The following is a 26,033-nucleotide window of genomic DNA, read 5'->3' as shown; positions in this document are numbered from 1 at the left end:
AATGAAATTTGTCCTCAGTGCTAAGATTTCTGAAATACTCTGGCAGAATCATATCTTATTTAGAGCTCCTAGCCTATACAAAGACATTTCTCTCAAAGTCGAGGTCATTAATAAAGATCTATGTTGCCCAAAATAGCAGCCACTAACCACATTGATTATTATCATTACTACTATTGATGATGATATTGCTATCATTCACTACTAGATTTATTTTAAAAATAAGACAAATTAAACAAGATTAATTATTTAACGTGTGAGTTAAAAGGATTCTAATAATAGGTACCAGACTTGACAGTTGTACCAAACATCGATTGTTTTTATTGTCTAAATCCTAGGCTGTGTGAAATTACTTTACTCCCTTGTAAATATAAATAGTAATAATGCCTCAAAATCAGTACAGTATTGTAATCATTTTAATTTTTAGTGATGGAATTAATGATTGGGAGTTCAGTTCACTTCCAAATCTCACTTTCAACTAAATTTTAACTCTAAGAAGAAAAAAAAAATATTCTAAAAGCGTATGAGATGTTATTATAGTAAAATTTGGATGTGAAGGAATGTATGTTAATATACATAACATTTTTCATCTTTTAAAAAGCATTTGAACAGAATTTAATGATTATTCACAATAGCTGTTGCAAGATCTGATATCTGCACTTACCCTTTATTATTTTATTTATAGGGCTAGATACTGGAAGGTAAATTTTGCCATTTGGGGATTCCCTTCCGGGTGATAGGCTAATAACTTAAATAGTTGTGTTAGAGACTTTGAAAGAAGAGTTAAATCAGGGATTCACATATTTTACCTTTTTGTTATCTTTAAAAGACTTCTCTAACATCATTATATTCTTGTTTTGTAACAAAAGATAAAGTCAGTATCCCTGACATCGATCTCTAGAAGCTTCAAGAACATACACTTTGTTGGATTCTTCCTCTTAAAAGTGGTGTCATCGCTGATCATGGGGGGTTGAAAGAAACCTGAAATGTCTTTCCTAGCACATATTTATGTCATTATTTGTATAATAAAAATAAAAGCCTTGGCAAATTGTTTAAAATATATTTCAAATTCTCTCAGGAGTAATTCTTTCACATGGAAGTCTACATTAACTTCAGATAAAATGTGTTGCTTTTGATGTATGGCTTCCATTTCTAAATGGGATCTGCAGAATGATGACCAATTATTTTCTCAGGTAAAAAAACTTCAGTAACCATCAGCACACTAGGCATGTGTTCTAGAAGATAGTGATGAGAAGCAGTTATTCTAAACCCATTTTAGAATAACAGCTTATACCCTTTACCCTGCCCCTGCTTCATCAGATTTTGTGTTGTCTGACCAATATTTCTCTTCTTTTTTGCTTGAAAATATCTAACATAATTCGTTAGATGTATAGTGTTGAATCTCTTGGTATGATTGCAATGCATGTTTCTAAGGCCCCCCATCCTCAAAAAAGCTGATTGTTATAGACGACTTCCATCATTAATAAATCAAATTATATTCATCAGAATGAAAAGATTTATGTTTAGAATAGCAAGAGAGTTTGCTGTCTTTTATATTTCTGACTCACTATCTAAAAGTGGTACTAATAATTAAAATATATAAGCAATATATAAAATAAAACTAGCAACAATAAGTGTGAAAGAAAACAACTATATGAAAAGGAAGTAAGGAAAATATAATGTGTTTTTTGATGAAAGGTACGAAGGACATTCTTTGGTTGGTTGGTTTTGGGTTTTTGGTATTTTTGTCTGTTTTGGGTAAGGGAGAAAATGTAATTTATATATATATATATAAGGATTGTTCCAAAATGAGAAAGCAAAAAAAGGGGGGTTAGGGGACAAGGGCTAAGTGGATATAGAAAGTTGCAGAAGAATTGTGGAAAAGAAATTTTTATGTGTGAGGTCAAATCTGGCTAATATTGAATAGAATTATTTATATATTTTTTAAAACATACTGATACAAAACTAGGATTTAATTTTATCCCTGTTAAAAAGTACAAAAATTATTAGCATATTGGTCTGTTTATCATTACCTTTAATGTAATTGGCTTAGGAAACAAAGACTGTCTTATGAAGAAAGTTTCTCTCTAGTTGGGTTTGGTGATTATACTGCAATATGTACAAATATAGAATATGTGGCTATTGAATACTTGAAATATGACTAGTCTGAGATGTGCTATATTTATAAAACATGTGTTGGATTTTAAAGACAAATTATAGAAAAGAATGCACACTCTCTAAGTATTAAAAAAATATGTCAACAAAACTTAAAATTTCCCTAATGAAACAAGTCCACTTTAATCAAACAAAGCTTGCTTTAGCTTATTTTGTTAAAACTAACTTGACTTGGGTCCTTTCTTGCATATGTCTCTGAAAATCATAAGCAAAACTTAAACTGCTCCTCAAAATTGAAATGAGGTAACCATTAACCAATTTCCTATCATTATCATTTAAGAAATTTCTAATATTATACTCAATCACTGTGAAGAGTAGACAATCACTGCTCACTATATAAGTTGCTTTATAACAATATACCCGAGACTCATTCCATGTTTTAATTTGAGTGTTTCTAATTCAGGAATTATCTTTTGATGTCTACATAATAAATTTTTTACTATTAATAATCTTTACTTTCTAGTGAAAATTAGGGAGTAGGTAACTGTGACCTATTTTATATTAGCACTACATAGTAGGTTAACAAATTTAAAAATATAGAAAACTTAGTTTTTAGATAGATGCTTTTATAGCACAATTTTTAATGTAACACAAAACTTCTATTAATAGACCCAAGCATCTTTTGCCTCTCTGTAAAAAGTCCAAAAATAAAAAGTGGATAAACTTATGTTTAACATTAAATGTTTCAATATATTATCTTTATTGGAAATGATTTAGATTTTTAATAGATATCCATTACTTAGTTTAATAGTATAATCTGTGATCTAATTTGCATTTTTTAAATTTTAACAATTATACTTGGATTAGACTTAAACAGTTAACCACAATCTTAAATTATTTTTGTGGTTGTCAAATTTTATAATCTTTGAACCAAGAAGCAGGTCCTCATCAGACAGCTTGATCTTGGACTACCCAGCCTCCAGAATTGTGAGAAATAAATGTTTTGGTTCAAGCCACCAGTCTATAGTGTTTTTATTTTAGCAACTCAAATGGATGAAGACCAGCAGCATCTGTAGCATCTGGGCACTGGTTAGCAATCAAAATTCTTGGGCCACACTGAAGATGTATAATAATGGGGCCCAGGAATTCCCGTTGTGTCTCAGTGCCTTACTAACCCAACTAGTATCCATGAGGATGCCTGGCCTCACTCAGTGACTTAAGTATCCGGCCTTGCTGTGAGCTGCAGCATAGGTTGCAGGCATCTCTTGGATATGGCATTGCTGCAGCTATGGTTTAGACCAGATGCAGCTCCAGTTCAACCCCTAGTCTGGGAACTTCCATGTGCTGCAGGTGTGGACCTAAAAAAAAAAAAAAAGAGAGAGAGAGAGAGAGAGAAATGGGGCAAGTACTCTGTATTTTAATGGATCCTTTGTGTAATTCTGATGTATGCCCAAATGAGAGAACCACTGTGCTAACCAACATATTTTGAAGAACAAGCTTGAAAAAAGATTTAATATCATTTTGAAGAGCCAACAAAGTAGCTGTGGTTTTCATATTATTAAATGAGGGAGATTTCTTTTCAGAAGTTGAGATGGAGTGATTTTCAAACAATGAAAACTTCATGAGAATCTTTAAAGTAATGCAGATTTGATCTATTTGGTGATACACACTTGGAAAATGTCAAAATGAAGAGTCAAGAGTTTCTGTGGTGGCTCAGTGGAAACAATTTGACTAGCAACAATGAGGACATAGGTTCAGTCCCTGGCGTTGCTCAATTAAGGATCCGGGGTTGCCATGAGCTGTGGTGTAGGTCATAGATGTAGCTATCATCCTGCATTGCTGTGACTGTGAGATAGCCAGTAGCTATAGCTCTGATTTGACCCCGAGCCTGGGAACCTCTATATGCTGTGAGGGTGGTCCTAAAAAGACAAAAAAAAAAAAAAAAAGTCAAATGTGACTTCTTTATCCAAAACTGCTTACTAAGAATTAATCATAGTCTTGGGAAAGCACATACACAATTGTAAACCAGTAAAAAAAAAGATGGTTTACAAATGCATAACTGCAAATTCACATGCAATTTTAAGTAATATTGCACAAGAGATATCTTGTGTCCCCTTCATACAATGGTATATGACACGTGGAAAGATCTTTTGCACCTTTTGAATAAAATAAGTGAGAAATTACAGATTCTTAATTTGAAATATATGAAGGCTGTATCATTCTGTTGTCTTTATATTTTTTAATAAATAAGAGAAAATTCAGGCAAAATACTAGTGGAATATTTATAAAACAACAAAAATGAGAAGTGAAATCGAGAGATATTTTTATCCTGAGAAGTAAGTGACTTTTAATTAAAAAATTTTCCCATCTTACTAAAGAAAATATTTCTTTAGGAGGAAGAAAAATACAGTGAATAAAGAGAAATGAATTATATTAACATGTTGGAAGATTTAAATCTCACATTAGATTTGAAAGAAAATACTAGTATCAATGAAGAAAATATAAACCTCATAAATGTCACTAATGAAGACATCAGTCACTTCCCAAGAAAACTTAAGATGCCATAAATATGAAAGGAACTTGATTAAGAGTTTCCCCAACTGAAAACAGTGTAGCAATTTACATGATATTAGTGATATTTAATTTGAAGAAGAAAGTTTCTAAACCATCAACAATAAAAGAAACATTCCATGAACACTGAATTATTTTTCTATTCACTATATGATAATACAAAGTCATTGTCATTGAAAGAAGCAATCAAAGAATGTGTAGCCAAGAAATGTGGAAAGAAAACAGTATTATAGAGATGAGCTAGGGAGTTATTTAATTTTAAAATATTATTTTTCTGCATTTTGTAATGTTTGTAGCATTTATAAGCTTTTAGAATCTTCTAAGTTTTTGTCATTTTTTTCATATTAAGTAAACATTCACTTTTCCACATAATTTTTAAAATACATTCCACTCCAAATTTTATAACATTCAGACCTTAAAAATTTTGGATCCATTCGATCCTAGGAGCCTAAACTAATGCTTTAAGTAATGCTTCTTTAAATGTTGTTGAATAGTTGTCATTTAAAAATATTCAAAATGAAGGAGATATGAAACTAATTACACACTGTTAACATTTAAAAATTCACTTTAAAAGTTTAAAATATATTTAAAAATAGAGACTATAATACAAGGAACTATTAATGCTCAATGCTCAAATTCAATAGTGACTGACTTTCCATTTTTTTTTTTTTACCTTTTTGCCTTTCTTTTTACTGGAGTATATAAAACAAATTCTAAATATCCTTGTCATTTCATCCCTTCAGTCCTCAATTTATGCCTCTAACAAATGTGGATGTTTTCTTACATAAATATTTACTTAGCCAAATGTTAGTTCATTATATCTAACAAAATTAATAAGAATTCAATGTTATCATCTAATAACCTCTCCATAGTCAGATATTCCCAATTTTCTTAATATTGTCTCTTTTGCATTTAATGCAATCATGATACAAGCAAGGTCAACACAATTCATTTTATTAAATCTTTTAAATCTTTCTAACATGTCAGTTATTTTTCCTTTGTCACCAGTGTATTACTGAACCAAAGTCAATTGTCCTTACAGTGTCTCAAATTTTGAATTTGTCTGTCTGCTTCCTTTGGTGTCTTTTAACTTATTTTATCTGTCTTATTTCCTATAAATGGAAGTTAGCTTCAGACTAGTGATCCTCAAACTTGTGCTGTATCATAATCCCCTGGAAGGTATATTAAAACACAGATTCTGGGTCTCCAAACTGTCCTATTCAGGTGTTCTAGGATGGTGGCCAGTAATCTGCATGTCTAATAAGTTCCCAGAAGATATGCATTCTGCTGATCTAATAGGCACTCTTTGAAAACCACTGTTTCTAGGCTGAGATTTGATTAGATTCAAATCCTTTTTTTTTATATAGGCTTGCTTCTTTAATTATGCTGTATACTTCATTTTGCATCACATCAGAAGGCACACAGTGTCTGATCATCACACTTTTAATGGTGTTAAGATTGCCTAATGGATAAGGTGATGAATAACTGATATTTTAAAAAATAACTGGCTGAATTCAGGGAAATTTCAAGATACAAATTCAGCATACAGAAATCTGTTGCATTTCTATAGTAATAGTAATGATCTGTTGGAAAGAGAAATTAAGAAAATAGTCACATTTAGAATTATGTCAAAAAGAATAAAGTAATTATGAATAAATTTAACTAATGAGGTGAAAGCCCTGTGGGCTAAAATCTATGAGACATTTGATGAAAACATTGAAGACACATAAATGGAAATATCTTACGTGTTCATGGACTGGAGGATTTAATATTTTTAGAATGTCCATATAACCTAGAGCAATGTATGGATTCAGTGCAATCCTTGCCAAAATTCCAAAGGCATTTTTCACATAAATAGGAAAAATAACTAAAATTCATATGGAACTACAAATCCAAAGCAATCTTGTGAAAGAAGAGTAAAATTAGAGGTATGATATTGACATAAAAACAGACTCATAGATCAATGGAACAGATTAGAGAGCCCAGAAATAAACCCACACTTAAGTGGTCAATTAATTTATGCCAAAGGAGCCAAGAATAAAATGGGGAAAAGACTGTCTCTTCAGTAGATTGTGTTGGGAAAACCGGATCACTGTCTTACACCGTACATAAACATTAACCCAAAATTGAGCAAAGACTTTAAGGCTTGAAAGCATAAAAATCCTAGAGAAAACAGGTTGTAAGCTCCTAGACATCAGGCTTGGTGATGAGTTTTTAGATTTGACCCCAAAGCAAAGGCAACAAAAGCAAAAATAAACAAGTGAGACTATATCAAATAAAAAAACTTCTGCACAGTAAAACAAATAACAGAATGAAAAGGCAACCTACTAAAAAGGAGAAATTATTTTCAAATCATGTATATGATGAGAGGTTAATATCCAAAATATATTAAAAGAACTCATGAGTAGGTTGTACTGGGAGTTTGGGATTAATAGATGCCAACTGTTGAATTTGGAGTAGATAAGCAGTGAGATCCTGCTATATAGCACTAGGGAACTATATCTAGTCACTTGTGATGAAACATGATGAAGGATAATGTGAAAAAAATGTATATATATATATATATATATATATGTATGACTGGGTCACTTTGCTGTACAGTAGAAATTGACAGAACATTGTAAACTATAAAGGAAAAAATAAAAATCTTTAAAAAACTCATACAACTCAATAGCAAAAATATCCAATTTTAAATGGGCAGAAGATCTGAATAGACATTTTTCTAAATAAAATATACATATGACCAACAGGTACATGAATAGATGCTTACTATCACTAATCAGGAGTTCCATCATGGCTCAGCAGAAATGAATCTAACTAGTATCCATGAGTATGCAGGTTCAATCCCTGGCCTCACTTGGTTAAGGATCTGTCGTTGCCCTGAGCTATGGTGTAGGTCTTAGATGCAGCTCGGATCTGGTGTTGCTGTGGCTGTGGTATAGGCCAGCGGCCACAGCTCCAATTCAACCCATAGCCTGGGAACTGCCATATGCTCCAGGTGTGGCCCTACATATCATCAGGGAAATGCAAATCAAGACCACAATGAGATATCACCTCACACATGTTAAAATGGCTATTATCAAAAAGAAAGGAAATAACAAGTATTGGTGAGAATATGTCAAAAAGGGAACTTTTGTGCATTGTTGGTGGGAATGTAAATTGGGGCAGCCACTGTGAAAAACAGTGTGGAGGTTCCTCAAAAAATTAAAGATAGAACTGTCATATCATCCAGAAATTCCACTTCTGGGTATTTATCTGAGGGAAAAAAGTACTAACTCAAAAAGATAGGTGCACTCCATATTCATTGGAGCATTATTTAAATAGCCAATATATGGAAATAACCTAATTGTCCATCAACAGACGATTAGCTTAAGATGTGATATATATACACATACAATGTGATATATGTATATATATATACACATACACACAATGGAATATTATTCAACATAAAAGGAAGGAAGTCTTGCCATTTGCAAAACATGGATGCACCTTGTGGACATCATGATAAGTGAAAAAGACAGGGAAAGACAGATGCCATATGATCTCACTTATATGTGGAATATTGATAACAACAACACATAAGATTGGTGGTTACTAGAAAAGACAAACTTTCAGTTACAGAATGTCATAGGAATTAATGTGTACAGCATGGTAACTACAGTTAATAATACTATAGTGCATATTTGAAAGTTGCTAAGAAAATATATCTTGAAAGTTCTCATCATAAGAAAAAATTTGGTGACAGATGTTAACTGAAAATATTGTGACGATCATTTCATAATATGTATTTGCAAATATAGAAACATTTGTTGTACATCTAAAACTAATACAATGAATGTCAATTATACCTCAATAAAAACACAACTGGCAAGATAAATTTTTAAATTGCAATTTAAAAAATTAATTCAGATCATCTTCTGCACAACTCCAGCATGTTAGCCTTCACCTACTTAGAAAACATTTACTTTATTCTTATTATGGGCTTGACATTATGCAAGGTTATAAATATGGAAAAGGTGTAGTCTCTAAGTGACTCAATCTCAAGTAACTCTTAGTCTATGTGAAATATAAACATATAAGCTAACTTGCATAATACTTCATGATCAGAGCTATGGCAGAGCTATGTACAAAAATATATGAAAGCATGGATGCCTGACACTGAATTCATGTGGTTCCTCCCTTATTTAGGGCATAATGAAGAAATAAAAATGTTTTGTCTTTTTCCCTTGGCTCTGTATGTCAGAAATGGACCCTAGCCCCAGCTGCATCTCCTATTGAACACTGATGTTGCTATCCGAGCCAATCTATGCTCTGAACGCAGAGTGATCAAGCTTTCTTTAAAAGTAAAATTATGCTTCCTCTCAGTGATCCCTCTCAGGGATTTTTCTGGGTCCAGAGCTGGCAATTCTGTTAGGGTGGAAAAATATGACAGAAGGGAAGTGCAAATATATGTTCAAGAAGGTTTTTGCTAGAGTTCCCATGCTGGCTCAGTGGAAACAAATCTGAATAGTAACCATGAGGATGCAGGTTTGATCCCTGACCTTGCTCAGTAGTTAAGGATCTGACATTGCTGTGGGCTGTGGTGCTGTAATGTCAGGTCGCAGACAGGGCTCAGATCTGGCGTTGCTGTGACTGTGGTGTAGGCCAGCGCTGCAGCTCCAATTTGACCCCTAGCCTGAGAACTTCCATGTACCAGGAGTGTGGCCCTAAAAAGATGGAAAAAATAAAAAGGGAGGTTTTTTTCTTAAGGAGGGTCACATATTATCTCAAGAGGAATAAATTGAATATAATATTTAAATCAGACAAAAATCTAATCTTGGCCCCATAAACCGATACTTGCGTTTTGAGGATAAGCAAGGGCATATCTCCTCTAGGGAAGAGGTTGTGATTCTTTATATCTCTGTATTTTTTAAGATCTAATTTGGATATTTTGGATTTACCCAGGGAATAAGAAAATAATTGTTCCTGAAATGAAGGATTCTTAGGGTATGATCATTCAAAGTTTTTACTGAAGGTGAGAGAGGTTTATGAGGCAATGACTCATATTTTTTGTAGGTTATTAGGAGGCCTATAGTAGTTTTTATTGCTTGATTCTGTATCATCACCCCAATACCCATATTCCCACATTTGTTTAAAAAAAGACTTTTTTAGAGCAGTTTTGGATTCCTAGTGAAATTGGGAGGAAAGGGCAAAGCTTTCCTATCTACCCTCTTCCTACTACACATGCATAGTTTCCCCCTTATCAGCATCACTTATCAGAGTAGTGCATGTATTATAATTGATAAATGTATGCTGATGAATTAAAATTACACAAAATCCATAGTTTATATTAAGGTTCATTCATAGTATTGTACACTCCATGGATTTGTGCAACTGTATAATGACTTATATGCATAGATGTAGTATCATATAGAGTATTTTCATTGCCCTAAAAATCTTCTGTGCTATAGCTATTTTTCTTTCCTGACCCCCTAAACTCTGGCAACCACTGATCTTTCTACCGTGCAGAGTTTTGCCTTTTCTAGAATGTCATGTATTTGAGAACATACAATATGAGAGAGTATTTGAGATCAGTTGGCTTCGTTAACTTAGTAACATCTATTTAAGGTTTCTCTGTGTCTTCCCATGGCTATTGATAGTTCATTTATTTTAGGGTTATATATGATTCCACTATCTGGATGAACCACAGTTTATTTATTTACTCACCTGCTGAAGCATACCTTAGTTGTCTCCAGGTTTTGGCAATTATGAGTAAAGCTGCTAGAAACATCAATGTGCAGGTTTTGTGCAGACAAAATTTTTAATTCCTTGGGTAAATACCAAGGAGCACAACTGCTGGATCATATGAGGAGTATGTTCAGTTTCAGCATAAAACACAAGCTATCTTTGAATATGGTGATATTGTTTTGCATTTCTACCAGCAATGTATGATAGTTTCTGCTGCTCCACATCTTCACCAGCATTTAATGTTAGTGTTCCAGATTTTGACCATTTAATCGTCTGTAGTAGTATCCTATTGTTTTAATTCGTATTTCCCCAAGGACATGGATGATATAGGAACATCTTTTCATATGCCTATTTACCATTTATATATCTTCTAAGGTGAGGTGTCTTTTAAAGTCTCTGGCCCCTGTTTTAACCAGGTTGTTTGTTTTCTTGTTGACTTTTTAGTGTTGTTTGTATATTATGGGTACATGTGTCTTTTTCAAATATTTTCTTCCATTCTGTGGCTTATCTTCACTCCCGTATATTTTTGTAGAAAAAGGACAGCTATAGTCTTAAATGCCAACTTTGTAGAGAAGTTTTCTTAGATGCTGTGAGAGAAAAGTAGAAGGATATGTTTTGATTCCTATTTAACACTAGCTTGAAGGAACGTGCATATTAACACAAAAAGTCGAGAGCAATGGTTAAGTTTAATTCTGTGTCAAATGCCATTGGATATTAAAAGTTCACAGTTCCCCAGTGGTGCAGCAGGTTAAATATCTGGCATTGTCACTGCAGGTGCCTCTGTCTCTGCTGTGGTATGTGTTCGATACCTGGCCCAGGAACTTCCACATGCCATGGGCGAGCCCCCCTCTACCCCCTGCCAAAAAAAAAAAAAAAAAAAAGAGTTCACAGGGAAGGGAAAGACTGAAGTAGACTGAGGTGGAAATGGGAATCTTTGTGGAAATTGAACTTAATCTGATTGGGCTTGAAAGCTGGTTATATCTTCAACAGTGAGGCAAGCAAATAATGACACACCATCTGAGAAACAGAATTCAGAGTTACAAAAATTTCAGTTTATATTATAGAAGGAGAAAACACTGATTTTGCTCTAGACTTAGATCCTGAATATTCTCGCGTCCTGTGATAGGTTTTCTTTACCTTGTGTGACTAGGGCTATAAATCCTTCATGGTTCAAAGTAATACTGTTTATAGCAGATGGCTGGCCTATGTGTCTCACCAATCATGTCTAGAAAGAATAAATTAGTCCAGCATATTTGTATTCAGATAAGTGCATTATGATAACATTTAAAAAATTTGTTTAAAAAGCATATATGGTATATTTTTCAAGCCTGTGGAATATTTGCCTGATATTTTATTAGGTAATTCTACCTCGTTAATGATTTGAACTGTAAAAATATACTGGTTTTTAAATTGTAACTTCAAGGCCTCTCTAAGGAGATAAAACTCAAAAAGCCCCTGGTAGAGATAAAAATTACCAAACCCTTATCATCCCACTCATCTCATTGTAATGGTTACAGAGTTCTCGCCCCCCCCCCCACTGCCCCCCTTGAGCACCCTGGCCTTCTTCTTCCCCCCTACTAGGAAAGGTATGTGGTCCACTCCTCACCCCTATGAGGGCATTATATGTCCACAACCAACCAGCAAGTGAATCAGAAGACCTCTCTTTCCCCAACCATTTAGCAGGTCGGCAGGTATATTGTAAGACTTCTCCTCTCTCCGTGGACTATAAAGACAGACAAAACCACAGGCTCATGTTAGCTCTCCCTGATTATCAGGAGGTCATCCTGCTGCACTAGCAGTATTTATCACAATGAACTCTTCTTTCTCATCAATCATTAAATAAATAACTTGAAACTTTGCTTTCAATGTCAGTAATCTATTCTAGTTTTGTTACCGCTCCTCTGATTATACAGTATTAATATACTAGTGCAATCCTGAAAGCATGCAACATGTGTTATCATTGCACAGAGGCATTTTTGAACACTGCTGATTTATTTATTTATTTAATTTTATTTTGCCTTTTAGGACTGCACCTGTGGCATATGGAGGTTGCCAGGCTAGGGGTCAAATCGGAGCTATAGCTGTCAGCCTACATCACAGCCACAGCAACACCACATCCTAAACCCACTGAGTGGGGCCAGGGATCAAACTGCATCCACATGGAACTAGCCAAGTTCATTATTGCTGCACCATGATGGAAACTCCCTGAACACTGATGATTTAAAATTTCCCATTGTAAAGATCTTTCAAAAGCTTTTATAGATTTGATGGTATATTTGAGGGTAGCTACTGTTTACAGAAATATTATTATCCCTTTGGCCAGAGCTACCCATGTGTCCAAGTCAGTGTGTGCAAAAGGGTCATTAATTTGACCTTCTAATGAGTGATTTCTGTACCACTCCAGACTCAATGGTAAATGGCTGAAACTCAGATTTAAGCAAAAATATAAATGAAGTTGAGGGGTTGGGCACTTGCATGTGGCACAGGGAGGATATAGTACCATGAAGCTGAAAGCTCCATGAGTTATTTTAATTTCAGGCACCATTGAAACTAGATGCTCAGATGTTATCAGAACTGTTTCTATCCTGCTTAGCTCTGCTGGATTCAACTTATTTTAATAACAGGCAAGCTTTCTTCACCTAGAAGTGAAGTTGAGGCACTCATGACTAGGGTAGGTTCGCACCCATAGGATTGGTATTTTCACCTGGTAAAGCAGGGGCTGATCCAGAAAGGAAACAGGTGCTGGGCTAACAAAGAAGAGTTACCACAGCAGGACCCATGGTTGGTCTTGAACATAATTATCAGATCTTGTGACAATTGTCTTGGTTGGCATTTATCTTCTTTTATACATTATGAAACACTAAGCTTAACCAATGATTAGGAGGAAAACGAGCTCCTTTTTTTCCGAGCCAAAATCAGATGCCATCTTTAGTATCATAGATAAGTTATAAGCTTTTAAAGCATATTGTCCTATAAATAGCAGTCTTAGTTTCAGTATTTTGTACAGTCTTGTTGTGCAGTCTTTGTACAATTAAGTATACCTACCCCTTAATTTTCTTATTTGTTTTAAAAATACTAATACAGTTAAACTGACTCAGCTCTGAGGTCATTTCTATTTCAAAGAATATGTGATTCGATGCTTCTTCTGCAAAACTGATTACAAGGTTTTTTTTTTTTTGGAATGTGTACATTGAATGGAAACAGTAATTGCTCTCTAAAAGCTAAATTCAGGAAAATTTTCTGCAGTGATGGAAATGTTCTACTTGGCAATTGAGCACTTGAAATGACTGGTGTGACGGAGGCAATGAATTCTGAATTGGATTTCATCTCAGTTAATTTTGATTTAAATTAAAAGAGCCACAGCTCAAGAACTGTCACCTCATTTAAACATGACTTTTGAGACAAGGTGGACAATAAAAATTAAACAAAATGGATAACCCTGTGCAAGACATTTCAAAGCGGTGATTTTCCCCTTTCTTTTCAGTCCCCTGCACATAGCTATTCAAGCTACGACTCGGGCAAAAACGAGAGCGTAGACCGGGGTGCTGAGGACCTGTCTCTAAACAGGGGCGACGAGGATGAAGATGACCATGATGACCACGACGACTCAGAGAAAGTTAACGAGACCGATGGCGTGGAGGCTGAGCGGCTGAAAGCTTTTAATGTGAGTCCCGCCACCTTGCCCTGGGTGGCTGAATTTTTACCACTTCACTTTCATGTTGTTGCTTGTTGGTAAATGTGGATATTTTAGACACATGTTTGTTTAATTTACAGAAGGATTTAAAAAGTACATGAAACACTCTTTGCCAACCAGACACCAGAATTGCTGTGTTTTGTTTAGAATTTTAAAGCCAAATGTGAGCTGAAAACTGGAGTTGTGTTGTGTGAGTATGCATGTTTACCTAGCGGATGAAGGGGGCCTCAGCTTCTCCCTGGAAGAGTCTGCCCAGCATCCGTTATTTCTTTTGCTTTCCCAGCTTATCTAATTATGCATGACAAAAGAGTCAATTGTCTGTTATCAGAGATTAGTATACTGCACAGGGTAGCAATAGAACAAGTCATATGTTATTATTAATAAAGAAATTTTCTGGGGTGCCTAATTGTCACAGTCTACTGTTATTTCCTGATTTTTTTTCTACGCGATAGTCTATACTTTTCTGTCTGTCTGTCTGTCTGTCTGCCTTTCTCTCTCTCTCTCTCTCACTTTCTCTCTCTATTTTTTAATCCAGCCATTTAGAAAGTCTTTAAAGGGTGTTTGCTTAAAATTTCTGGTTGTCCATTGCAAAGTTCACCGGTGCATAAACCAGAAAAGAGTATTTTCCTATCAGTAATCAAGACAGGAAGCTAGGAACAGCAGAGAGCAGCCCTCCAAACCCTTCTCCTCTGTCTCCCTCTTGCCAACAGATGTTTGTCAGGCTGTTTGTAGATGAAAACTTGGACCGAATGGTCCCAATCTCTAAGCAGCCCAAAGAAAAGATCCAGGCTATCATTGACTCATGCAGGCGACAATTCCCTGAGTATCAAGAGCGTGCCCGAAAACGCATACGTACTTACCTCAAGTCCTGCAGGCGGATGAAAAGAAGTGGTTTTGAGATGGTGAGTTTTGAATGAAAACACAGCCCTAGATTCCATCAAAATTCCACATGTAAACCATGACACTATTATTTTTTTTCATCTTAGTGTCTTTTTAATTTTTTCCATAATGTCAGGTCCAAGGGATTTTTGTTTGCTTGTTTGTTTTTTTTTTTTTCCTTTTCATCTTCCTGAAGTATTTATCCCCTTTGTTGATTCAATAAGGAATACCTCGTGAGACCAGCACTCACAGGCCTACGTGGTACCATGTCCTAGGAAATGAGGGTCATATGAGTGAACACCAGTGAGAACCAGCATCTCATTCCTGCGTGTTTTCTTTCTGTTACTACTAAAGCAAATCTAAGGTTAATCAAGCCTTGAAGTGAAGCACCACTGGTTGCTTTAGAAGGCATGTGAGAATGGCTTTCTCTGGAACAAAAGGAAATGGATGGATTCATCTAAGTAATACTATTTTCATGCAGATTAACAAATAGCAGTCCTTGAAAGTAAAGATCAGGGAATGAAAATCTTTATGTGAACAATAGGGCTTTTGTATACTTGGTATATCTGTGTGCTTATGGATGGTTAACATGAGCTTTTATATTCACCTGGGCTTTATAGATGGATGATCATATTATGCCAAAGTTTGATTATTTAAGGGTGGAAAGTAGTTAGCAATGTTATTTGAACATTATTCTATCTCACCTTGATTGAATTGTTATATGTAGAAGTAGTTTTTACAATATATTTTTTAATCTCTTTGTATTTTTATGTTTGTGAGTAGATATGTATTAGAAATTTTCTGAAACTGGAGTTCCAGTCCTGGCTCAGTGATTAACAAATCTGATTAGGATCCTTGAGGTTGCAGGTTCCATCCCTGGCCTTGCTCAGTGGATTAAGGATCCGGCGTTGCTGTGAGCTGTGGTGTAGGTCGCAGATGCGGCTCAGATTCCACATTGCTGTGGCTCTGGTGTGTGCCAGTGGCTACTGCTCCGATTAGACCCCTAACCTGGGAACCTCCATATGCCGCGGGTACGACCCTAGGAAAACACACACAAAAAAAAAAAAAAAAAAAAAAGAAAAAAGAAATTTTCTGAAACTATTTTATTTCTACTTTTGAGAATGCTCCATAAAATCCAAGACTATTAGTGTTATCAGTACCTCTAATTTATTAGGTGTGATGGAATAGGAGTTGATGGAGATATAGGCAAGGTTTTAGAGTATGTCATATGAAAAATCATTTTTCAGACATAACCAAAATGAATGACAAGTAATAAATATTCTATTTTCAGTTTTTCTGCAGTGGTGTCTAAAAATATCTTTAGATTTTAAGAAAAATGACAGTTCCTTATAGAAAGGCAGTCTGCCAAGATGATCACTAGCACTAGGCTTGGGCCCCAGAGAGCCTGGTCTGGAGTTCTGGATCCAGCCTTTAGAAACTTGTGTGACCCAGGAAAGTTACTTCAACTTCCTGGGCTCAAGCCTCTCCTTTGGAAATGAAGGCCAGGGATTGAACTCTCATTCTCATGGTTACTAGTTGGATTCATTTCCACTCCACCACAATGGGAACTCCCTAGAGATTCTTTCCTTAGTACAATGTATCATGTTTTCCATAATATAGTTTTTTTTTTTTATTTACTAATCTTTCTTGAAGAGAAAAAAATGGCCACGTGGAATTCTTAATTTCTCTAAGGTAAATTTGAGATAATCACAGGTTTTTATTATTATTATTATTATTTGTATTTATTTACCAAATATGGACATCTCTTTTTTGTTAATCTTGTGCTATGCATAGAGAAATGCAAAGTAGTTAACTTAATATAAAATCAGGTAGGGTTACACACTTAATCATGAAGGAGAAAATACCGTAAATAAATGCTATTGTATTTTTAACAATTTTCACGTATTCATCTATTTTTCATTTATTGAGTATATATATAAAATATGTATGACATCATACAAAGTAGCAATAAATACAAGAGATGTTTGATTTGTTAATTAGGGATGTTTAACATGATCCCTCATCATCATGATTCACTGAGGTTACAAGTCGTAGGAAGGGAAGTGCTTAAATAATAATATAATGCCTAATATATATATGATGTTAAATAAAAACATGCGTGAAAATTGATATTATAGTTTAGCTCATTAGAAAAAATACATTACTCACTAATGTACTACTGAAATAAAAATTAAATTTGCCATCTAGTTGACCCTGGGAATTTTATTTTATTTTATGAATCACTTCTCTGTCATGGAGTGTGTCTTCAATTTGACACACTCATCTTTATTTAGAACAGGCAGAAAAAGGCATGACTAGGGCAGATAGTAGTTACAACTAAATATTGTACATTAATGTTTTTGCCCTCATGATTTTAAATTTTAATGTAAGATAATATCCACAGATTTTTTATATTGAACCAACATTTTAAAAAAATTCTTTTATTGTTTTTGCTGAAGGTAGACATAAAGAAAATATTATTTTTAATATATGACTATTTTTACAAGTATATGACATGTGGAAAGATCTTTTGGACCTTTTGAATAAAATAAGTGAGAAATTACAGATTCTTAATTTGAAATATATGAAGGCTGTATCATTCTGTTTATTTATATTTATTTAATAAATATATTTATATTTATATTTATTAAATAAATAAGAGAAAATTCAGGCAAAATGTTAATGGAATATTTAAAAAACAACAAAAATGAGAAGTGAAATTGAGAGATATTTTTATCCTGAGAAGTAGGTGACTTTTAATTACATTTTGCAATGCTTAATAAGTCAACAAGGCAATGTTAAGAAGTTTTTAATATATTTGTAAAGTAGAATTGGAAAGTGTACGATTATTTGATAGGAAACTCTGAATTATAAAATGAAGAGTGGACATTCAGCAAGCTTAGTTCATCCAGTTACTTAGAGTTTCTAAGCCAACAACCTGAATTATATGTTTCCTACTGACTTTGATTAAGAAATTCGAAGAGATATTCCCGTAGAAGTGGTTTATCACAGCTTATAGCAGTGGTATAGTTGAGAATCTTAGCATTCCCTCTGACTAATTTTCTGCTCTTGTTAATACAAAATCTATTCATGTTTAATTATTCTACACTATCCCTTAAGAATTTACAACACAGATACATTTTATTGACTTAACTGAATGCATACAGATACTAGAGTGTGTATTTGTACATTCTTATCTCACTTGAATCATCAAGATCCCGAAGGTCTTAGTCAGATTTGTATAAGTGGCCAAAATTTCTGTCATTGCTCCAGTCTCTAAAATAAGTAGGATAAACAAATTGTGATGCTTTTCTATACATTTTCACCATTTCACTGTTCCCTCATCTCAAATCATAAAGCCATCAGTGTTGAATATAAAAATATGTTTTATGAAAACTAAATCTAAGTGTGATACGGAGTGCTGTCTTAGTTTTCTGTAGATTTTAATAACCAATGAGTTAAGTAGCCATTATAATAATCCTTAGACAAATATATCAAATAGTTACTGACTGATTCTCTTATGCAGCTTTGACTCTCAAATTACTTTGGCTAATTTCTGAAGAATACTGGCTGATTGTTCAAAAAAAAAAATGTATTTCTCCAAGGTTTCCTTATCTTAAATTCAAGAGCACCTGTAATTTATAAGACCATAAAAGAAAAGCTTTATGAACATGGTGGAGTTGGTCCATACCTGAGTATTATCTATGTTATGTGATATGATTTCTCTCTTAATTTTCTGAGTTTGCATTGTTCAGAGACTCTTTTACCATGCTGAATACCTTTAGATGTATTTTTATAAAATCAAGTGAAAATATTTAGGGGAGATGGTCTAAGTGACTTTCATTCTGTCTTTCCTCTTGTATCTCATATTTTGCCACTATACCAAGTTTGATCAAGTAGCCTACACATTTGAATTCCATAAGCCCAGCCTCTTAAAAAATTACATATTTAACTTGTCTCTTAAGATTATGTAATTGACTATCTTTGTTTGAAGAATTAATTCTCATGCTATATTTTGTAAAATTTTTCAAGGGACTTTGTCTACTAGGCTACTTAATGTCTGCTATAAATATCTCATTTCTAAACCCTCTTTTAGCATGTAATGAAAAAATGTTTTCCTCCTGCAGAAATAGAGTACTTTTATATTTTCCTATCAACTTAATATGTTCACTTGTGTGACTGTCAGGAAGTTCAGAGCCAAAATTCTTTTAAGGTCCCAGTTACCTTCTTCTTCTTTTTTTTTTTTTTTTCTTTTTATGGCCATACCTGCAGCATAGGAGTCAATTTGGACCTGCAGCTGAGGCCTATGTCACAGACACAGCAACGCTGGGATCCTTAACCCACTGAGTGTGGCCAGGAATTGAACCCACATCCCCATGGACACTATGTTGGGTTCTTAGCCTGCTAAGCCACAGTAGGAACTACCCCCAATTATCTTTTTGTTTAAACTGTTTTACCATACATATTTCCTTAGTGGCTCAGATATCTAAGGGGGAAAGAGATATAAATTTTAAAACAAATGTGTAAATTAACTAATGGGAAAACCAGACTTTCATACCATCTTCTAAGTTCTTTATTCATAGTATTTCTTCTTAGTTACATCCTATAATACCCTTCTCAGTGACTTTGGTATCTGACTTTCTGATTTCATAGTTCTCTTATTAGAAAATAAATATTAAATGATTAGGAAATACTACATCTTTGAGGGTATTAGACTAATCATTCTTTGCCTCTATTTGTTTGATGCAGACAAAAGTAGAGAGATCAGAATTCATCTTCAATTCACAGCTTTCCTGATATCTTAGGCATTTTAAAATTTCCACTGACACTTGCTATCCATCCTTTAGCAAATAGAAACATTATATTAAAAATGAATTAAAGTGCTACTTTAAACTAAAAATTTGATCAGAAGCATGCCAAGCCCTTCATACAAAATCTTAATTAAGAACTTTATACCTGTGCAGCCATTATTATTCATAATATTCTTCATGCGTGTGAGCACAATTATCCACATTTTTCTCTTTGTGACCAATTAACGTAATTGATGCTAATTAGCAAACACATTTTGTTTGAATTCCCCACCTGCTATTTGTACCAAATTTTGCCCTCTCTTTTATAGATGTCATCTACTATTCCCCAGGATGCTTTGATACCATCCGCCAAGTTCTTTATTCATCACATTTCTCCTTAATTACTTCCTACAAATACCCTCCTTAATAATTTTTATATCTAATCTTCTGAACCTATTTCTTCCACTTTCTCAGTTTCAGTCATCTGTATCACTTTAGCCATTATTAGCATTATTTCTTTAGTCTTTACTTTCACTCAAACAGCCTGCACAAGCAATATTAAAATTTTTCAGTCACCTAAAATTTTTCAGGTATTCCCTGTTGTCTTTAGAGAGAAACTATCCTGGTCTTATTTGCCCTGGATAAGGCTGATGCCTCTGCTCCCTTATCACCTCCTTCACAACATTGCTTCATTTACCATCTACCATCCCTAAAGTCGTATTTTCACCTTTTCCTTTTTCAATGAGTCTTCCTTTTTCTTCTCTTCTGCCTTAAAAAGGTCCCCAGGTACCAAGAAATAAATTGAATCTTACACCTTCTCTTCTGTAATCTTTCCTTGAAAACTTAATGAGTCCGTCTTTCTTTGCCAGGTTCCCTGAATGATTATTTTATACTCACAGATCATCCCTGTTATGACCAACTCCCCCCGTGAAGCCCTAAATTCAGGCTCTTGGTCTCACCACTACGTTGAATTAGTTTTTAGGACATTAGTTCTTTGCACCAGTTCCAAAGCTATAAATTATCCCATTTTCTTAAGACTCTTTTTTTCTTTTTCTACTCATGTACCTTTTATTGATTTGTGGCACTTCTTAAGATTCTGTGCCTGGCCATCTACTGCATATTATCCTACTCATGGCTGCAGAGGTCTGCTCCTGTATACAGTACTCTACCCTCAAAGTAGATCCCTATCGTAGACAAAGCATGTGGTATTTCATCAGCTACATGCTAGACAAATGTATTGTTATATCCTCACTGAATTCTTTGCTTCTCCATCACTCATTCTCTCTAGTAATCTTCCATCTCAGCTACCACATCATCAGTAAATTCCTCTTTACCTGTTTCCAGGAATAGCACTACCATTGTCATTTACACAAGTGTTCATAACCTTGGAATGAGATTTGACTCTATACTTATGGCTTATAGCCTACCAATGGCCAAAGTCTGTTTATTCTTCCTTTGCTGTTTCCCAAATCAGCCCCATAATTTTGAATTTTATCAGCTATTGTTTGAGTTCTAACCTTTCACACCTCACACCTATACTCTTGCACAATCTTTCTAATTTATTTTTTATTAAACTATAGTTGATTTACAATGTTATGCCAATTTCTGCTGAACAACAAAGTGACCCAGTCATACATATATATATGTATATACACATTCTTTCATCTTCCATCATGGTCATAATCCTTCTAACTCAACTCCCTAACTTCATCTCACACTCTTTCCCTACCCTCTATTCATAAGCAGAGAAGGAATTAGGGTTTGTGCATGAAAATTATAAAATTTGGGATCTTTATTCAAAAGAAAAGTAATATAAAATTATGAGTAAAAAATAAAGTAGAAAGATAAATATTTATCTATAGTTAGAAAACATATCACATAAAATTTTATTTTTTATTATTATTTTCTGGCCATAGCTGCAGCATGTGAAAATTTACAGGCCAGGGATCAAACCTACACCACAGCAGTGACAATGGCTCATCCTTAACCGCTAGCCCACCAGGAAACTCTACATAAATTTTTTAACACAGAGAAATCTTTTTTTTTTTTTTTCTTTTTAGGGGCACACCCACGGCATATGGAAGTTCCCAGTCTAGGGGTCAAATTGAAGCTACATCTGCCAGCCTAGACAACAACCATAGCCATGCGGGATCCCCGATCTCCTGAGTGAGGTCAGGGAGCAAACCCACATCATTGTGGATAGTAGTCGGATTCATTTACACTGCACCACAACTGAAACTACCAAACACAGAGAAATCTTGAAGATTCAAATCTTTTGCTTCAGATATATCTTTAGACAATTTTCAGACACACTTACAGATAAATACTTCTTGATTTTAACTTGGCTTGCCCTCCCTCCCTAGAATACTCCCACCATCCAGAAACAGCAATAGTACCATCCAGGTGAAGGACCCCGTGGTCTGAACTTCAGTGGCTTTATGATAGATTCACCTTTGCTCCTGGAGTCGTCTTCCTCCACTCTGGCTTTTATACTGTCAAACTTTTGTCATCTCAGGACAAATTCTAAATTTCTAACTATAGTATGTTGGAGTATGGCCTGTTGAAACTGAGAGACCTAGGTTCAATTCCTGTCCAATTTTATGTGATGTGGCTGAATCTCCATTTTTCTAAAAGAGAGGGCAGTTGGGGTCTTAACATGTAAAAATGAAAATAAAGTGTTTAGCATAGAATCTGAACCCCTTTCCCCCATTTCTTATAATGTGCACAGTTATTCAACATTTCATTTGTCACAGGAGACTGCTACTCCTCCCAGTGTAAGTTCTCTTGCTCCACTGGTTTTGTCTGATTCAGTCAGAGTCCATGGGTACCACTCTTTCTATTTAGTAAATGTAGCTTATTTACTAAAATTGAACAGTAGCAGAGTTCCTATCATGGATAAGCAGTAACGATCTTGCCTAATATCCACAAGGATGTTGGTTCAATCTCTGGGCCTCACTCGGTGGGTTAAGGATCCAACATTGCCATGAACTATGGTTTAGGTTGCAGATGTGGCTCAAATCCCAGGTTGTTGTGGCTGTGGAGTAGGCCAGCAGCTGCAGCTCTGATTAGGCTCCTAGCCTGGGACCTTACATATGGTGCAGATGTGGCCCTAGAAAGACAAAAATAAAATAAAAAATAAAATGAAATAAAATTGAAAAGTAACTAAAATGTAAAGATTGTATCCATCATAGCTTTCAGAGTTACTCACCGATCAGTCTTTTAGTTGAAGCAAAATATTGACCTGAGTCTCATGTAATACCCCTCACACACCCAACTCACTTTCCTTCTACAAATACATACAAATCCTGAGTAAAATATAACAATTTTAAATACCTAGATAAGCTTAAGGGAAAGAAAAGGAAATTTCCAAAACTTGAAATTAATAGAGAACTCACAGCCAGACTTGTAAACTCTTAATTTGTTGCAAAATTATTATTTTCTGATAGGGTAGGGAGATAGAAAAAAGTGATTTTAGGCCCAAGCAGGTCAGGGCTGGGATCTGAATTCCAACTGAAGTTCTGGAAATTTTAATCTTGTTCTGTGACTAGGCAGGAACATACACAGAAAACTGTATATAAAGCTGGAATGCTAGAAGGACTGTTCCTCTATTAAAGATGAATTAGAAATATCAAATTACATCTTCACAAAATGAGGAGTTCCCATCGTGGCTCAGTGGTAATGAAACCAACTAGCATGCATGAGGATGCAGGTTCAATCTCTGGCCCCACTCAGTGGGTTAAGGATCCAGTGTTAACGTGACCTGTGGTGTAGGTTGCAGATATGGCTCAGATCTGGCATTGCTCTGGCCGTGGCATAGGCCAGCAGCTATAGCTTCAACCTGACCCCTAGCTTGGGAACTTCTATATGCTATGGGTGCTGCCCTAAGAAGAAAAAAGAAAAAAGGAAAAAAAAAAAAGAAATGGCAGGTATTATAAACATTGAAATTAAAACTTTATTGGATGGCAGATAAGTTGCCAAAGAGAAAAAATCAATAAATTGGAACACAGAATTTTGTAAATTACTCATAGAAAGAAGAAAAGAAGGGGAAAAATATATATAAATAAAAGAAGTTAACTTGGGGAATAGAATAATATAGCTCTAATAGACATTCCAGAGGAGAAATTAGAATAAGGACAAAATTCAAACAAATGTGGAAGAAGAATTTTTCAGGATTAATTAGACCATTAATATTAATAATACAGAAAATAGATCAATCCTGAGCTGTGCAAATAAAAACAAAGTCACACCTATGTATGTCAAGGCGAAACCATAGCAGACCCAAGAAATTCTTAAATGTCACCAGGAAGAAACAGGAAATTATCTAAAACAGAAAAACTGACTGAACCCATAATACTTGTCCTCAAAATAGATGTCAGGAGACAATCTTCAAAAATACTTTAAAAAAAAAGTACGCAATTTTTAGAGAAACTGCTTTTAATCTGTGAATCAGTGTCCAGCCAAACTCAACTTCCAGAGTGAAGAAGAAAGAGAAACTTCAGGCAACTACTGAAATTACCACTTACAAGCTGTCTCTGGATGAACTAAAATGTACTCTAAGAAAACAGAAACAACTCAGAAGTAGACACTGAAAAATTAGCAGCATTGGTGAGCATTTGAAGAAAAGCAGCCTGATTTTTGTCTGTGGATCTTGGTTCTTAGGTACATTTTATCAGTTGTTACTTATGGCCCTTGTATCCCTTATACTTAGGATTCCTCTTGGGAAAAAATGGAAACAAATAGCACTTATACTATGTGAAAAATGAAAACCAGCAGCACTTGAAATAACAAATATGAAAACTCCCGCATCGCATGGTACCTGGTCTCTGAGGCACAGGATAAAATGCAGTCTAATTTAAAATTGCAATCCACTGCTCTCTTGGCTGGGAAACCCTTGCTGCCTCAATCTGTTGAATTCCTTGGAGGACTGAATCAAATATGTCTTTCTTTACTCCTCACTTCTAGTTAGAAGCAGCCTTAAAATCTCTCTTTCTTCCATGTGCAAATTGTACTTTGTGATACTTCTGTAGTTTTATTTTATCCTGTCTTATATTGCTGTTATTTATATATGGGCCTTAGCTCCCAAGTAAGAAGTTACGTTCTTTGACTTCCTCTGCTTCTTAACTTGTTCATATTTGTATCATCCACTATGTCTTATAAAGTACAATTAGTTGCTTGTGAAAGTTGCTCAGTCCCTGTTCAATTCAGTTGAATTAAAATTCCTGAATGAAAGATGAGTGAATGAGTGGACATTTACTAATGCTACTTTGTGGTAGAAATTAGTTGGGAAATAAGCTAGTGTTTGTTGTGTGCTCTGTTTTTCACAGTATTCTGCAATTGGTATTTCAATTTCAAAAACTACTAACAACTGAAAATCTAGCCTAATGTATTTTATGTCTTTAGGGAGTTGGGTTTTTTTTTCCCCTAAAGAAGGCAGTCTTAGAATGTTTAATTTTTAACTCTCTTTTTAGCTCTTAAAACACTATTTAAAAAATTTTTTTAATCTATTTGGAAATAAGTGTGAATATGTAGTGATATTAATTGTATGAGTGGAATTTGTGTATATTTTTGGTTTCACAAGTAAACTATTTGGAGAAAAGATGCCACGAGCCCCAATAAGCATAAGTACACATAATCACTTATTTTCAGAATTAAAAGATGTTTCCTAGTGGAGATTTAAGTAAGCAGTCAGTTAAAATGAAAACATGTCATTTTATTTGAAAATTTAGTTTATCTTGTCTTGGTCAGATGTATTGTTATATGACATTAGCTAAACTGGGCTTTAGTGTTAACTATAAGACTTAACAATGCCCCACATACTTTGAAAGATCATTCTTAAAGGAAAATAACGTTCTGAAATTAAGGGCAAAGCATAGACTATTAATTCATAATGAAATACTCATAATCAAAGCCTGGATGAAAGTTAATTAGCATTTTTGTTTAAAATATGTTTTTAAACTCCTTTCAAATTAGTCAAGAGATTTTTTTTTTCTCAAGAAACTGGAAAGTCCAAGGATTCTCACATAGCTGGATCTATGGGCTTAAATGTCAGGGTTTTGCCACTCTCCCAGTGCTTCTCTTGAGTATTGGTTCACCTCTCAGACAGAGTCTTGCTACCTGTTGCCATCAGCAGCTAGAAGCATCTGTTCTTAAAACTCCCATTCCAAGAGCAGTCTTCCAGCTCCAGGTATCCATTTCCATGAAAGGTCTTGGATTGGCCTTATCTGGATCAAATGTCCAACTCTTGAATGAGTCACTGG

The 26,033-nt window shown here is 34.6% G+C and overlaps 1 protein-coding gene across 15 annotated transcripts in view; it reads left to right on the top strand.

Moving 5' to 3' along the window:
• The window catches only part of NOL4 (nucleolar protein 4), a 701,612-nt gene that overhangs the window by 565,204 nt on the left and 110,375 nt on the right, over positions 1 to 26,033 (top strand). For 11 of the 15 annotated variants that reach the window (XM_084964462.1, XM_021096221.2, XM_084964459.1 and 8 more), the window contains 2 exons: positions 13,898 to 14,077; positions 14,818 to 15,009. In XM_084964462.1, the coding sequence (XP_084820588.1) occupies positions 13,898 to 14,077; positions 14,818 to 15,009 (372 nt within the window). The remainder of the gene's footprint in view (positions 1 to 13,897; positions 14,078 to 14,817; positions 15,010 to 26,033) is intronic. The other 4 variants (XM_021096222.2, XM_084964464.1, XM_084964465.1 and 1 more) reach the window with 1 other exon arrangement.

Source organism: Sus scrofa, chromosome 6 (genome assembly GCF_054392235.1).
Source record: "Sus scrofa isolate SSC_HxYL_T2T_F1_AM1 chromosome 6, Sscrofa_HxYL_maternal_Yorkshire_Landrace_v2.0, whole genome shotgun sequence".
NCBI lineage: Eukaryota > Metazoa > Chordata > Mammalia > Artiodactyla > Suidae > Sus > Sus scrofa.
This window is presented reverse-complemented; position numbering and strand designations above follow the sequence as displayed.